This window comes from Vidua chalybeata, chromosome Z, assembly GCF_026979565.1.
Source record: "Vidua chalybeata isolate OUT-0048 chromosome Z, bVidCha1 merged haplotype, whole genome shotgun sequence".
Classification (NCBI taxonomy): Eukaryota; Metazoa; Chordata; class Aves; order Passeriformes; family Viduidae; genus Vidua; species Vidua chalybeata.
The window spans coordinates 65,043,224-65,058,657 of record NC_071570.1 but is presented as its reverse complement, the minus strand read 5'-3'; the positions used below and the strand labels follow the sequence as shown (position 1 = coordinate 65,058,657).

At 37.3% G+C, this 15,434-nt stretch overlaps 1 protein-coding gene across 1 annotated transcript in view; it reads left to right on the top strand.

Moving 5' to 3' along the window:
- Positions 1–15,434, top strand: part of MEGF10 (multiple EGF like domains 10) — an 85,163-nt gene that overhangs the window by 15,443 nt on the left and 54,286 nt on the right. The window contains exons 2-5 of the mRNA XM_053932391.1: positions 3,169–3,300; positions 5,991–6,092; positions 6,771–6,871; positions 11,856–11,948. Of these exons, the coding sequence (XP_053788366.1) occupies positions 3,185–3,300; positions 5,991–6,092; positions 6,771–6,871; positions 11,856–11,948 (412 nt within the window). The 5' untranslated portion in view covers positions 3,169–3,184. The remainder of the gene's footprint in view (positions 1–3,168; positions 3,301–5,990; positions 6,093–6,770; positions 6,872–11,855; positions 11,949–15,434) is intronic.

Here is a 15,434-nt window from a genome sequence, read left to right as displayed (position 1 = left end):
GGACACCTCCAAGGGGCTCTGTGCAGATGACTGTGTGGTTTACAATTCAGTCTGAAATTTGAAGAAAACTATGATGGACAGAGAGAAGATTTTTTTTTAAAGTAGCACTTGCTGTACATGTAGGTTGATGCCATGTCAGTACAATTAAGAATAGCCCATGGATTTGCAGCTCAGAAAACATTTTGAAGTCCTTGTGCCCTATCACTGCAGAAAGGCAGGACTGAGTGCTCTAAAACCTTTGAGATGCCATGACAGAGTACGAAAGGCTCTCATTACTCTGGAGTTTGTCTTCTAACTAAATGGCCCGTTCCTGCTTCATTTTTCATGTTTCAATGGTAAAAATGCTTTTGCAACAGTAATGGGAAAGCTGCATCAGCAGTTCCCTTGGTCTTGGGACCATTATGTCGTGTTAGCAACTGTGTCGTCCCATTCTCTGTTGCTCATTCAGTTCTAATCCTGGTTAATTCTCTGGCAGCACTTGATTTTGCTGACTAAAAAATGTCTGTTTGCAGCCTTGAGCAACCTTCACTTCTTTTACAGTGTCCATCATACCTTTCCCTGCCCCTTGCCCCAGCTCTACCTGTATTTATTTTCCTTTTATTACAAGAAATATGAGGGAGAGATGTGTGCCCTCAGCTTTGCCTGTGGCTCTGCTCTGGGTGAGGGGAGAGATTAATTTGTAAGCAGTCTTCATTTTCACCTCATAAAGAAGAAGCATTTTTTTGCCTCTTTTCTTTAGTTATCTGTTCTTTCTCTGGTTTTGATCCTGCACTCTTCATGGGAAAAAAAAAAAAACCCAAACCAAATAAAAACTGTAGACATAGTTAGTAGTGGCAGAGAAAGTGTCTAAAAATCTCAGATATTGGTTATTAATGGTTAACTGTGTTTATATAGTGCACAGGATTTTTCATCAGCTTACTAGTGAGACAAATGCAATTTGTGTAGTTGCTCGAGTTTAAATGTATTTTGGGGGAGTACCTATAATTTATGGGAATATATTTTGTACACTTTTTACACCATTTTAAGATGAGCTTGTTAGTAATTATAATAAACCTTGGGGTGATCAGGTTTATTTTTTTAAATGACTGTTATTGATTAACTGATTTTTATAAAATAAATATATTACTAGTTAAATTTCCTTAATTAGCTTACAGAGACTAAGGGAAGTACTCTATAGTTGTTTCATGCAGCTGCACTGCTTTCCTCTTAAAATTTCTAAATCATTGGCATGGATTAAAATTGAGGGAAACAGAGAAGTGTGACCTGAACAGACACTGGTGCTGCCTTTAAGTTCCTGCCTGAAAGAGGAATACATCTTTGTCACTGTGATTTTGCCTCAAATGCTGTAGAAAAAACTAACAAGCAATAAGATTTTAGTGTTCTGTTGTGAAGGGAAGTCCTGGTGGTGACACACCAAGGATTATCTTAAGTTTGTTGGGTTTTTTTTCTGTCTCGTGTATGTACTAATTTGCAGAGGGAAGGCATTCCTCAAAGTGAGCATTTTCAGTACTTAAACTACAGGTTCTGTGTACATGTAGAGAATGAAAATACTCTCGTGTTATTGGGTGAAATAATTTGAGCAATATATGGTATGAAAAGTGAATCTCTGAACAGTTGTTCTTGGTGCAAACTGTAGGCAGCAAGAGTTAAATGAGTCATCTGCATCTTTTATTGCTAATATCAACACTTCAGCAATGCTAATCAGCTGTACTGATTTTTTGTTTTGATTTTCCTTAATAATTAAGTGAAAGATCTGGAATGCAATCAAGTTTTACTCTAGGGGGTTCATGCAAATTTTTTTTTTAATCTTAAATTTTGTTAAATGTATCCTGCAAAAGGAAAGTTACTGAAGTTGAGAATAAAAGAAAGAAAAAAGGGAAATACCATTTACAGTCTGCTTAATCAGAGTGAATATTTTCAATGAAATCACAACTTCACTGCAATTATTAGGTGAAAATACAGCTGCTGTTGAAATAAGTGCACATTGACTGCTTTGCTGCATGCAGAGAAATAGTTACAGACCAAGAAACACCTTTCAGCAGCCTGATTTTTCAAGAACAATTCAGCAAAATAGGATCATCTCTGTATCCTCAGATACCTTAAATAGAATAGTTTCTTGTTGTGAGCTTTTTTATGTTGACTTCTGAAGTAAGAGTTAAGTAAGACTATTTTGTCTTTTTTTTTTCCCCCATGGTCCTGTGGTCTTCTTTCTCATATAGTAAAGTGATTGATGTAATTTGCTTTATTCTTTTCCATAATATTTAAAGTAAGAAATTGCTATTTCTGGATTAATTTAGTGTGTTAAAAATATTTTTATTAAATCAAACATATTTATTAGAAATTGTTTTTTATTATACTACAGATTAGTCTCAAGGGTCTAATTTTTTTTGTTATCTCTGTAGCCACATAATGTTAGAATCAATGTGTAAGTGAGGAAATAAGGTCAAATGTTCACTGAAACAGAAATGTAGCTTAAGTCATTACAAATAAATTACATGTTAATAGAGTTCATTCTGGCATTTTGGATTAATGGCCAGTTGGATTAAGAGTGTTTCAGCATGCAAATTAAAATAATTTGCTTAGTAGAAGTGTTAGGATAATCTTTTCAGACCTTCATGTTACTAAAACAGCTTTTTTTAACGAATGTTTATTCTGTTTGGAAACTGTACAGCCAGCTGAGGAAGGGGAATTAAATTTTGGGGATTCAAGTTTAAAGAGCAGTGACACTGCAGGGTAACGTGTGAGGCTGTGCTGGCCATGGGGAGCATGTGGGGAGGCACAAACCCTTGCTGTGAATGAGGGACGTGCAGGGCTCCTGGTGCTGTGTCACAGCTGAGTCTCTCCACTCTTGTGGTCTTGAGCAAGTACCAGCCTTTATTCCAGACCTCAGCTCTGGCTCTCAAGAGTGGGCAGAGCCTGGCTGAGCACACCCAGCCTGGGTGGCTGCAGCTGGAGGGGACAGCAGGACCTCTGAGGTGCAGTTTATCTACCAGCTGACCTCATGGGAAGTGACTCCATTTGGGCTCTTCTTCCAAAACGGGCATGCTGTTGCTGCTGCTGGGCAAGCAGTGTGTGTTCCTTGAAGTACCCCTTGCTTTGGATTGATTATTAGCTACTTATATTCTCTATGGTATTACTAATGTACTATTTCTGTTTTTTTCCTCACAGTCATCTCTTTGGAAAGATGGTTCTTCATTTCAACTCCCTTTTTGGCTTCCCTGTCATACTCCTGTACCACTGGATGGGTTCAACTGTGTCTTTGAATCTGGAAGATCCCAATGTGTGTAGCCACTGGGAAAGGTAATACTTTCCTTTTGGAAAAATAAGTGATGTAAATTCTGATGTAATAATTTTGCTTTGCTTTACTTGGCATGCTTCTAATTATTGAAGGCTTTTAGCTGAGTTTAAAAACAGGGGGAAAGAAATTCACTTTACTGCATGGGCAGGTGAGTTCATGGATAAGTAAAAGACTATTTAACAGTAGGCTGAAATGCATCTTTGCATTAGGGATTAGGATGCAGAAAAGCCACTAGAGTAGTACCAGCAATATTAGACAACCATCTGGGTACTAGAAGTGAGTAAAAATAGCTCTTTCCAATTTAGGTGAAAAGAAATTTTACATATGCAAAATATAATTAACCATATTGGAATTTGGCCAAATTTGATTATGCTGATTCCATCCTATTCAGCACTCAGAGGATCTGAATTAAGATTTGTTGTTTAATTATTTTGATGAGGTTCAAAAATTTATAACATGCAAAATGAAATTCATCATCAATGTAGTTGGTCTGTTTGTTCATCCGATTTCATGTGAATTGCAAAATGCCACAGTGGGTTGGAGAGGTTGAGCCTCAAGCATCTGCTGAACTTCTTTCCTTGTGTCAAAGTTATGATAGTGAAAACAAGACTTCTGGTCTCATTACAACTGTTGTACCTGTAATTGATCAGCTGGTCCATGAGAAAGTCTTAATTTTCACAGTTCACTGTGAAAATAGTTCACATCAGTATTTCCTGCACTTAATGTAAACTGTGTTGTATGCTTAGTCATGGGGAGTGCTGCTGAGCCACTGTACATTTATTGGTGATTGTTATGGCTGAATCTTTACATAGAAAACTTGTATTTACTTTTTTATAAAATCTCTCTGTTAAAAAAAACCAAACCCAACACGTAAGGACATTCCTTGGGAATTTACCTCAGCTTCATTTGTCACCTCTGCCTCAGCTGCTGGGTACAGTTCATGCAACAATGTGTATATGAAGTAGTCACCAGATTAAATACCTGTTCATAGTAGTCAGGCATTTGTCTACAGTGTTACTGGACACTGTCCTATATTGTGTGTGCTTTGTTTACAGTTTTTGTAGATAGGAGTGGCTTTGGGGGAAGCTGCACATAGTGAAAGCAAAATGGGAAAGAAACCGTGAATATAACTATTTACGCTGCATAATATAATTTAAAACTAGCTGATCAAAGTCTGCAGAAGGAAAAATATACCGAAAAATGCATCCAGCACGCATGCCCACTTTGTTGCATGAACTTTTTTTCCTTCTTGTGCTGTCTCACAAACAGGGCAGAGCTCCAAATAAACTTAGTGAAACATTCATGCTGCTGCCCAAAGCAGGGGACAAAGGGACAGAGGTATGAAAGGGCAAAGTGCCAGACAGAAGCTCTTGACTGTCACTGTCACTGTTGTATGCTTTGAATAAAAAATAGACCTCACTCAGTACTAAAATGGCCTTTACAAACTGTGAGAAGGGGTAGAGCCTCAGGACAAGAGCACAGAGCCTCAGGCAAGCGCCAGCATCCCACTGGTATTTTGTTGGGCTGGGACAGCTGGGTGGATTAGGGCTGCTTGCCTTCATGCAGGAAAACATGGAGTAGGGTGTGTGCATTTAGGAGTGAGTGGCTCTGGATGTACTTGCCCTTGGCATAGATGGTGACTGCAGGATGAGGAGACCGGGGCTGTCACCCTGCAGTGGGGGCTCAGGGCTAGAGAGGGTATGAGTGGAAGAGAAGGAGAGCTGGGCGGGCTTTTTAGTGTTTTGGCGGGTCCTGGGAATCAGTCCTGCTGCAGGAGCTTGCCATGCATTCCTGTATTTTCAAGCTCCCTTGCGCAATCCAGGACTGGCTGCCAGCACAAACAATCTCAGAGTTTTCTAGGATGATTCAGTATTTTCCCCTTTTGTGACAGGGCTCTGCTTCTGTTGCCCTACTGACAGCTTCGGAGGCTCTCAGTGTAGATTTGTTTCTAGGACACTGTATAATTGTGTATTTTGGCAAAAAAAAAAAGTAGGATTTCGCATAGTATTTCTGGGGGTGTGGTGTGGTGTGGGTGGTTCTCTGTTAAAAATTATCCAGTAAGCAAAAGAAAGTATGGTGTTCGGTATTCATTAATTTCTGATTGCTGAATAGACTGGTGGTATGCCTGTAATGTAATTTTTCAGAAATTACTACTCAGGTGTATTTCTGTGTTAATATTCACTTAGTATCTAAATGCACTGGATGTCTTCCTATAGGCCCAGATCCCAGATTTTACAAGAGATTTCTCAGAAAGTCCTATTTTTTCTATTTTGGATTATAATAGAAGAAACCTCATTTTCTGGCTCCTTAACTAGTTGTTCAGTTATCTAGTTGCATTAATAAAAGTTTCCACAGGAGAACACCTAATTCCCTTTGCCCTACTTCAGTTGATGCCTATTTGAGATACAGGTGTTCTGGTTTTTAAAAAAATGAGGTTAACATTACATTTCTTTAAATGTCAATAGTGGAATTTCATCAAATGTGTTACACAGTAGAAACATGGTGACTCTCTGCAAGCTTATTTTTCTCTGCAAGCTTTCTGTCTCATTTTTTTAGACATGAGTATTTTGTTATATTTATTCCATTCTGTAACAGGACCTAATTAAAAGACCTGTAAAAGACCTAATTAAATGAGACTGTACTAAAAGGACTTACTTGATGATCTCCCTTTTTTCTCTCTGTCTCTCCCCAGTTACTCAGTTACAGTGCAAGAGTCATATCCACATCCTTTTGATCAGATTTACTATACCAGTTGTACTGACATCCTAAACTGGTTCAAGTGCACACGACACAGGTGATGTATGAACCTTAATATTGTCAAATTGCTGATGTTGTTAAGATTCTTGATTCAAAATCAAGCATGATATATAGGATTTTTTAGCTGTAATGTCCAGCCTGTGTGACTGCTGTAATCTATGTCAGCTGGAAAATGCCTGTCCAAACAATGCCACATACATTTTGTTAGCAGGCTGGGGTGTACCATCCCATGGAGTGCTAACAGAAAGTAAGCAGCTTGGGAAAAACTAAATTCTCCAGACCCTGCAAGGTGTATTTGTTTAGAAATATCATGGGGACCCCTTATTGCTTGCAGTGCTGTGTTTTGAGGCAAGTAAGTGTATGCCTCTTGAAAGAAAAGTAAAAAGATTTGTTAAAGGAAACTTCCTGTGTAAGCAGAAAACAAGCAAGGGTTGAATGAATAAAAACTGATGACATCTGCAAAGAGCATTTTCCTCAGAGGAATATGCCCATAAGTATGAACCATCACAAGTGAAAAAGTCCCTATTCTTTTCCTCCTTTCTGAACATCCACGAACCTAAGGCCCTTGGACTCTTGAAATTGGCGACAGATAAATCAACCACTCGGAGCATTTTTCTTTTCTTATGACACCTGAATGTTTTTTAAAATGTGTAAGAATATATCCTGTCTTGTTTCTGAACCAAGGTATGTAACAAACACTCATTCCTTTCTTTAGGATCAGTTACCGTACTGCCTACAGACATGGTGAGAAAACGATGTACAGGCGCAAATCCCAGTGCTGCCCTGGATTCTATGAAAGCAGGGAAATGTGTGTCCGTAAGTTCAGCTTTTTAATTTTTTTTTTTCTTGTTTTGAAACTCCATACACCCATCACTGTGCTGGTGTGACTCCCTTCTGATGGGTGGCTCGTGGAGGCCAAGTTGGAGGAGCTCAGTTACTCAGCAGTGATGCATGTGCAGCTCTCATTGAAGCCAGCTGGGGCTGTGCAGATGAAGATGACAGGATGGTTGGATTTCAGATGTCTGAGTGGCCAGCCAGCCTTGATGTGTGGTTCTAGCTAATGATTGTGTGGAAAATGCACAGTGCAAGCAAGCATCAGTGTGTTTTCCAACACGGTAGATAAACAAAACGTTTAAAACCACAGGGATATGAAAGTCTTTTCTCCTTGGAATAGACCCCAGCAGATCCTCTTGCTGACCCTCTCTTGGACATACAGAGGTCTGTAACAACTCTTTGGTGGTCTCAGCACCTTTTCTGAGTGGCACACACCCCTGTCTCCTCATGTAACCCAAAACTGGGAAAATTTGTGTCTGGGGAGTCTGGAGGCAACCTTGGCTCAGTTCTTTCTCTCTCTTGTGTGGCCTTGTGCAGACCTAGGGAGGTCTTAAAATGGTATTTGTTAAGAATATGTTTTACATCCTGGAATTTGAAAAAAAAAAAAAAAAAGCTTTGATTCAAAAGCAAGGTCAAAATATTTTTTAAAAAAATTAATATATCTGATATCAGATTGGCAATGATTTTAGCTTTTTTTTTAATATGTATATATTAGACTTACAAGAACTAAGTTTTGACTACTTTTGGTTATCATACAGCATGTGTGAATAATTATATTTAATTTTTTTATTAGGTAGAATACTTTTTGAAGTGCGTCACAGTTTGACTCATGATGTGATGACAGATGTGATGGTGATTCTCTTACATGACAACAGATTTTACATAGCTATAGCATATGTAGTAAATTCATTGTGTTAACACAATGATATTCAGAACCTGAAAAAATTCAAATACCATTGGACATACTATTTTTTCCTGTTACCACATAAAAATATGCCTGATAATGATGCTCAGGACATATCTGCTTTGACTTCTGAAGTGATTGTGGAATGCCTTAGACTTTAAATTATATGAAAATACAGATCCTTCAGTGTACTAAAGTTTGCATTTATTTGACCTTGGAAGAAAGAGAGAGACCTTCAGTCTTCATGATCTCCAGCTGGAGCATTTCCATTACTGCAGTTTTATTTCCATGCAGTGTTGGAACTTTGTTTACCTGGTGGAAGGATGTAAGATGCCTCTAAAAGGCTAAAATCTTTGTGTTATTGTTAATATTTTGTTGTTTGTTTGTTTGTTCTTTTATTTGGCTTCTCAGTTTAGAAAGGTAAATTAGAAAAGTCTACTGACTTGACATTGCGTGAATTGAAATTTCATTGCTGCTTCTCAAAAATAATAGGAATCTATGTTTTATTAGTGCCATTTCATTTTGTCTTTAGGTGGGTTGACAAGAAAGTGTATTTTAATTTTAAATCCAGCATTATATGGAGTCAGTACTTGGACTGTTCGTAAGAGTGTAGATATCTTGTTACTATGTACTAATTCACTTTCACTAAAAAAAAGTGCTTTGTGCTGTCCTCATGAAACTCCTGTTTATAGAGGACATAAATAATACACAAATTTCTCAAATAATACACAAATTTTTCAAATGTCTTCTACTATTGCCTACACTTCTGTAGAACAGTAGGTTAACTGGACCTCAGGTTGTTATTTTTACTCTTACGTTTAGACCTGATGCACTTCCTGAGGTAATATAAATGCAGTTTATATGCAGATACAAAGGTAGAACAGTAATTCTGTTAAGTTCTATTAAGGAGCTTACTCCCGGCAGTTCCACCCCAGGCTGGGTGATTGACTAAATTTCTTATTTATTCCGAAGAATTTCCTGTCTCTTGTCTGCTACTATCAGTGGCAACCCCTAGGAGATTTGACATATTAATGCTAGCTTAGCTACAGACTAGAAACTTTTTCAATAAGTGCAAATTTTTTTTTAGCATGTTTCTGAAAATAAAGATTTCAAAGGTTTTAAGACATTTTCTAGTGGTTTTCTTGTAGATGGACACACAAGCAAAGGTTGATTGTTTTTGGCAGCTCGACCATTTACCTTGCTTAGTTTCTAACATTGTAGTACATTTCTAAGAACCTTAATGAAGAACTATGCCTGTTGAATTCTCTCAAAACATGAAATAGGAAAAGCACCATCCATCTTAAGGTATAATTGGATATCACTCACTTTGCTAGCAAATTGCCATCAAGCACAGGAAACAAGGATCAAACAAGGGATATGTTCTAGCATACAGTATAGAAGTGAAGGATTTATTTGAAAAAAGCATGTTTATAACATAGTTTAATAGATAATTTATTTTTTCCCACGACAAATGCTTGTTTCAATTAATTTGGAGGAAGTTGGAGTTAAATCTTGCAGTCATTTAATTTATGTGCATAATTACATCCAAAGTGTTTCAATTTTATGTTAACTGGTTTATGATTGGCTTTTTGAAGTGAAAAAGCAACAGATACTAAAATGCATGCATAAACTTACATCAAAGATAAAAATACATTTTTTCAAGTTTTCTTTTAACATCAGATAATGAAGGCAAGAGTGTAGAAAAGATCTTGAAAAAACAATAAGGCACAAAAGGAAAGGGCAAATAAGATGTAAAAGCAAATGTGCAAGAATAAACCCAGATTGCTTTTTATACAATAATTGAGCTTTCCCTTGGAAAAAGAGAAGACATGGCAATTGCTGCCAGGGAGTTTTTGGTGCTTCTTCAGACTGGTCAGTAAAAAAAAAACCCCTTCATATTAAGTTTTTCACCTGCACCTGCATATAAGTATTTTTTTTAATACTGTGCCCAACAATTCCATAGAAAGCCAAGAGAAAGTGGTTTATCTGGTTTATCTGTTCCTGGTCATTCATGTCTTTTCAGCTTCTTCTAGGTGATTTTTATATTGTCCTCACCCCTTTGTATCTCTGTGTAGTAAAATTTGGTTCTCTCATCCCCATGTCCACTGCAATATTTTTTTTGCACGTGCTGTCTCTTACAGATGTAGGACTCACTTGCCAAGAATCAGTTAGCTTAGAAGGTGTCTGGAGAATAATTTATTTTGGTTAGAGAATAGATTTTTAGGTATATCCAGAATGTGGATCCATGTGCTCAGTATGGCGTGAGGGGCAGTGCAAGGAGATAGGTCTGGTTTCTTGCAACTTCTTTATTTTTCTGTTCTGTTCCAGCTGTCTCACAGAGGAGGTGGTGGAGTGTTGCCTTATTGTATTTAAGGCTCAGAAATTTGGGCTGAGCATGTTTGCATTGCCTGGGTTATTCCTACAAGTGCTCACACTGTATGTTTACAGTGACCTGCTGCTGCCTCACAGCTTGCTGGCAAGGTTTTTCACACATTTGGTTTGTGGAGAGCCTCAGTGCCCAAGGCAGCACAAACTAGGAAGGACTCTTCAAAGATGCAAGTGATTCACGTCAAGTTACAAGACTAATTGAAAATTGTGATGTATTATTTAAACTCAGTCTTTCCATAACACATAAATAGGCAACAACGCTTTGTGATAATGCCTTGCTTCATCAAATGTTTAAAAATTATTATTCTCCCTGTTGATTTCTAATGAAGATCATTTTAATGCACATCTGAAAAGTAGCTTGTTAGAAAGAGTTGAGAATGAAAACTAATGACTGTAAAAATAAGCAGTTAATGGCTGGGATACCAGATAATCAAATTTTTTTATTTCATTAATCTTTGTGTGGTTTTCCTTTTTCTTGGACACACTAAATGTAAAGATAACCAATGTGCTTCAACATCTTTAATTGAGAAAAACCCAGAACACTTGCAAGTATTTTACCTAAATACCTAATTACTCTAGAATATTTTCAGTCATTTAAAACCACAGTGATTCATATGTAGCCCTGTTAAACTTTTTTTTAACATCCGCTTTGTCTTTTTCCCCTTGATAACTTTGTATTCATTTGTATAGCAGTCAGATTTCTGCTTTAGTTTCTCTGTAAATGTTGGTACAAAGGAAAATCTCATCCTGTGCATATTTTCTAGGTTTTATTATTGTTTAGAGAAGAAGGAAATTATTACAGTGTATGTATTTCAGAAAGTTAGGGGTGTTTTGTGATTAATATGATGCCAGCAAATTTTTGCTGGTCAGAGATTCTTCCTCTTGGGTGTATTATATTTTGTCATTGATAATGCTGGATATCAAAGCCTTTTCATTTTTTTCTTAGCTGCTTCAAACAAAAGATCTGTTTCAAAGTAAGACGTAGCTTACAAACATGTTTGCACATCATAAAAAAAAAAGAAAAAAGAATAAATTTAAGGCAGCCCTGTTTAGCACTTACAATAAAGGTTGCAGTGATTAATAAGGTTTATATGTCATGCTTTCAATCTCTATCACTGTTTGTTTATTCTTCAATTGATCTATGCAATCATTTGGTAAAGTTGATACTAAAATATCGGTGTGTTGCAAATCATATTTTATCCATGCTGTTGCAAAAGAGCATTTCTTTGGATGCCTGCTGAAGTTCCCCTCTTTTTCTTGGCATGAGGGTTTGCTGCAGAGAGTCACAGGATGGTTGAGGCTGGAAGGGACCTGTGGAAGTCATCCCATCCAAGTTTCAACCAACCAGAGCCTTTTGCCCAGGATGATGGTCAGATGGGTTTCCAACCTGGATCGTACTTTGACTCTTTTTTCATTAAATTTGGACAATTTTCTCTGAAGTATTTGAGAAATACTAACACATTTTTAGCTGGAGTCTTCAAACTTAGGAGAAACAGAAGAGACTGAAGTTAAACACATTTTTAAGAGATGCCACCAAACATTAATACACTGGTATTTATTTTGCTTTTAAGAGGTACTTGAGACATGAAAGAACTGGATTAGGACTATTTTAAATAATATTTGTCCTAGTGGTAGGAGTTCTGTAATTGTTTTTTTTATTCCTTTCTCTGACAGCTCACTGTGCTGATAAATGTGTCCATGGCCGTTGTATTGCTCCCAACACCTGTCAGTGTGAGCCTGGCTGGGGAGGACCCAACTGCTCCAGTGGTGAGTTTTCACCTGCTTCTGCCTGTCTTGTACTCTTACCATGGTGTTGTCCTCTTTTTTAGACAGATAATCATCAGTGTTTGGGCTTCTGCTCTCTGATCAGAGCTTTTTTCTGAGTTATCAGGTTACTCTGTGTAACCTGATTTTTCTTCATTTACTTGCAAACACTGTTCCCACATAGCAGCACTAATGAGCTTTTTTTTTTTTTTTTTTTTTTTTTTTTGTGCTCAGAAACATGCAGATAGTACAGTGTCTGGAGCAAAGACATAATTTATTTTACATGTAAGAAAACCTCACAGTTTTTATTTTACTAATGTGCAAAGTTTGATGGTGCCAGGTCCCATTTAAAAGCTATGGCGAAAGCCTTCCTAGCAACTCTGTCCTCCTTTTTCACTCTGCAACTGACTCAACCATTTTTCCCTTCACCCTTCACTCCCTGAACTCTCAATGTCTTTCCATTGTACTCTAGTCAAATTTCTCCCATTTCCTTCTCCTTTCCTTTTGCCATAAGAGCATGTGCAGGAGATGAGAAGAGCAGAATTGTGCAGAACACAAATCATTATCTTTTCTTCCCTTTGGCTGAAATACAGTTTCTCAAAGCTATTTTTCAATTAATTATAATTCTTTATTAGTTCCAGCCTTGTGGCCCCCTTTTTAAGGTCTTTAAAAATGTATTTTTGAGGCTAACATGAAACCACATATTTTGTTACAATCAAGTTCAAGGTGGGTCTCTGCTAGTGACTGCCCAGTTGAAAGAAATATATTTTAGCCAAGGATAAAAACAACTGTATTTACAAGTTAAAGTCCACAGACCTTGTAAATTTCTAACAAACAAATTGCAAACTGCTAATTTACTTAGTACATTATTCCTATAAAATTAACAACTCTCATTTGTCTTTCTTAAAAAAAAAAGGAAATGTTGTTTTCTTAAATTTTCAAATATGTTGCTATAATAACTCAGTTCATTTGGAACTGATCTGTTGTTCCAGCAGCATATTTGTTGGCATGAGGAAGACTTTAACTATTTTAAATTTAACGACTACATTTGTTGTGTAGTTTTCATGTATGCTTACATGGGATTCATATATAGTTCCAAAGAAACACCCAAGTTTTGCATAAGGCATAAAACTGAAAGAACCATTGTTCTTTCACAACAGAGTGCTGTTGTAAGACTGGTCTTAATCTAATGCACTGAATTGTCAAAATAAATTGTCAAAACATGCTATCTTTCTTTCTGAAAACCTTATGTATTAAGCTTTTCTGTAACTAATGAAACATGCAGAAGAAATGTGAATCATTAGACAGCACAGATTGCAAAAATACTGTTATTTACTGAGGTTTTCAAGTCTGAAAGTGTGCTTTAGATGAGACAGGAACCTCTAAATCTGCCTTTGGAATTAACCCTTCCTCTCACAGGGTTTGTGTCTAGTACAATTCACTCTGAGTACACGTGCAGTTCCTTTCCTCTGCTGGTTGCCTTTTGTGTATCTTTGAACAGTGATCTCTGGAGAGGCTGGTGATCCTCTAAAGGCTCCTGGGTGACATTAGGGCTACCTGGAGCTGCCAAAATTTGTTTGGGATTACTGGTGTAGCTGTAGGAGAAAGGGGGTGAGCTGAGGAAGTGGATATTTCTGTGCATGTGCTACAGGAACATTTGTTCTGGTATTTATCCCCTTCTGCGTGGACAAACCTAAGAAAGTTGCTGATTTCACTGGTTCATCCTTCTGAGCTTGAGAGCTGACGTTTGCTGCTATCTGTCCATGATTTCCTTATCTGAAGAGCTACAGCACAGATCAAACTGAATTGAAGAACAGTGAAAAGTGTTGGAAATAACAGTAAGTGAGAGGAGCTTGGCTTTCTGAGCTTTCTTGTTGCTTGCCCTATGTAAAAGATTTTGATACTCTGCCTTTAGCTGTATTTTCTTCATGATCCCCCAGCTTGGTTTTAGTTTTAGTTACAGAAAGGTACAATGATACGGAATAAAGATCTGTGCTTTTTTAATACTATTTTATATATATATAGCAAGTTATTAATTCAGTTGTAATTATGCATATTGCCCTACTGTAATATTGTCCATCAAATAGACATTTTCATTACTTAAATGACAGGTGGACCCATATTTGAAAGACAGGCCATTGTCTTTGTAAAGCAGAGGTTCAGGGATTTTATGGCTGCTGACGACCAGATAAAATGCCCTGACTGAAAAGGAGATACTATCCTCAAAGAGTGAGGTATTAGGCCAATTTCCAGATGTAGTTGTCTGTTCATTTTCATGGACTCACGCATATTGGAAGGTACTGTTCTACTTAGGGACCAAATATTTTGTAAAACTGCAAAACTAAACATTTACTTCCAAATTGCTGTCCTATCTCTAGTGGAATTGTTTATTCTCCTTATAAAGGAATTTTATCTGCAAGTGTCTGAGAACAGATTTAATCCTGTTACAGCATCAGTCCATCTGCCAGCCCCCGAGACTGATTTTTATCTGTTGTTTCTCAGGAGGGAATAAATTTTTTGGGTGACTCCCATTTCCTTTTGTAACAAATATTACCTCCTTACTGCTATGACTCCTTGCCAATTCCTGAATGGTTAGTGTCTGCTCTCAGTTTAGGGAGAGGAGGCCTAAGGTTTGACCAGAGTGCTGAGCCTGTCTTTTTTCAGTGCTCAATTTTAACCTGGAATATAACTCTGCTCCTCACCACATCCTCTGCCTTTCTGAAAAAAAATTACATCCCAGCTGACCAGGAGACAGGATTGGATCTATTCTTCAGCAAGAAAAACCTGAGTTGTGGCCTAGGAGTTTTGTTAATTAAATGTTTCCTTGGGGAACATTTCCTGCACAAGGTGTAATTTTTCTTCAGGTATTTTCTTTTTATTTAAAGGAAATAGAGTGTATTAGGCAGTGTTTGCTTGCAGTGAAAGAAAGTCAGTGTGAGGTGGATCAAGAAGGTGATGATAATGTAGATATATCTGAGAGGAAACACCTCTTAGATGAAGAGATCATTCCTTTGCAGAACATCGCATTCTGGTGGGAGAGATGACAGTCATGGAAAACAATTTATTTTAATACAGATTTATTGACTGAATACGGTAGTCAAGACAAAGGAGGGGACAGAAGATGTGTTGAGTGAGAGAAGCAAGTGAATCAGCACAATCCATAAGCTGTCAGTTCCCCTTTGAGGAAATACTTGTGAATTCCAGGAATAGAAGTTGGACAGTTCTGGGCTAGGGACAAATGCATATTAACAAAAGTGCACAGAGTGCTAAATATAGGTTAAACAAACAGATTTTATTGAAGAACAAACAAACTGACACAACTTTTCCCTCCCAAACTGAATTACTGTTTTATCAAATTTTTAACTGTCATGTGTCAGATTGGGTTGTTTTTATGAATGATTTTTAGTACAGGTTGAGAATAAAATAGTCTTCTGTAGAAGTTGTGCTAATAGTTGAATTATGTGCTAATGTCTGTGTAGATGTGGAGAT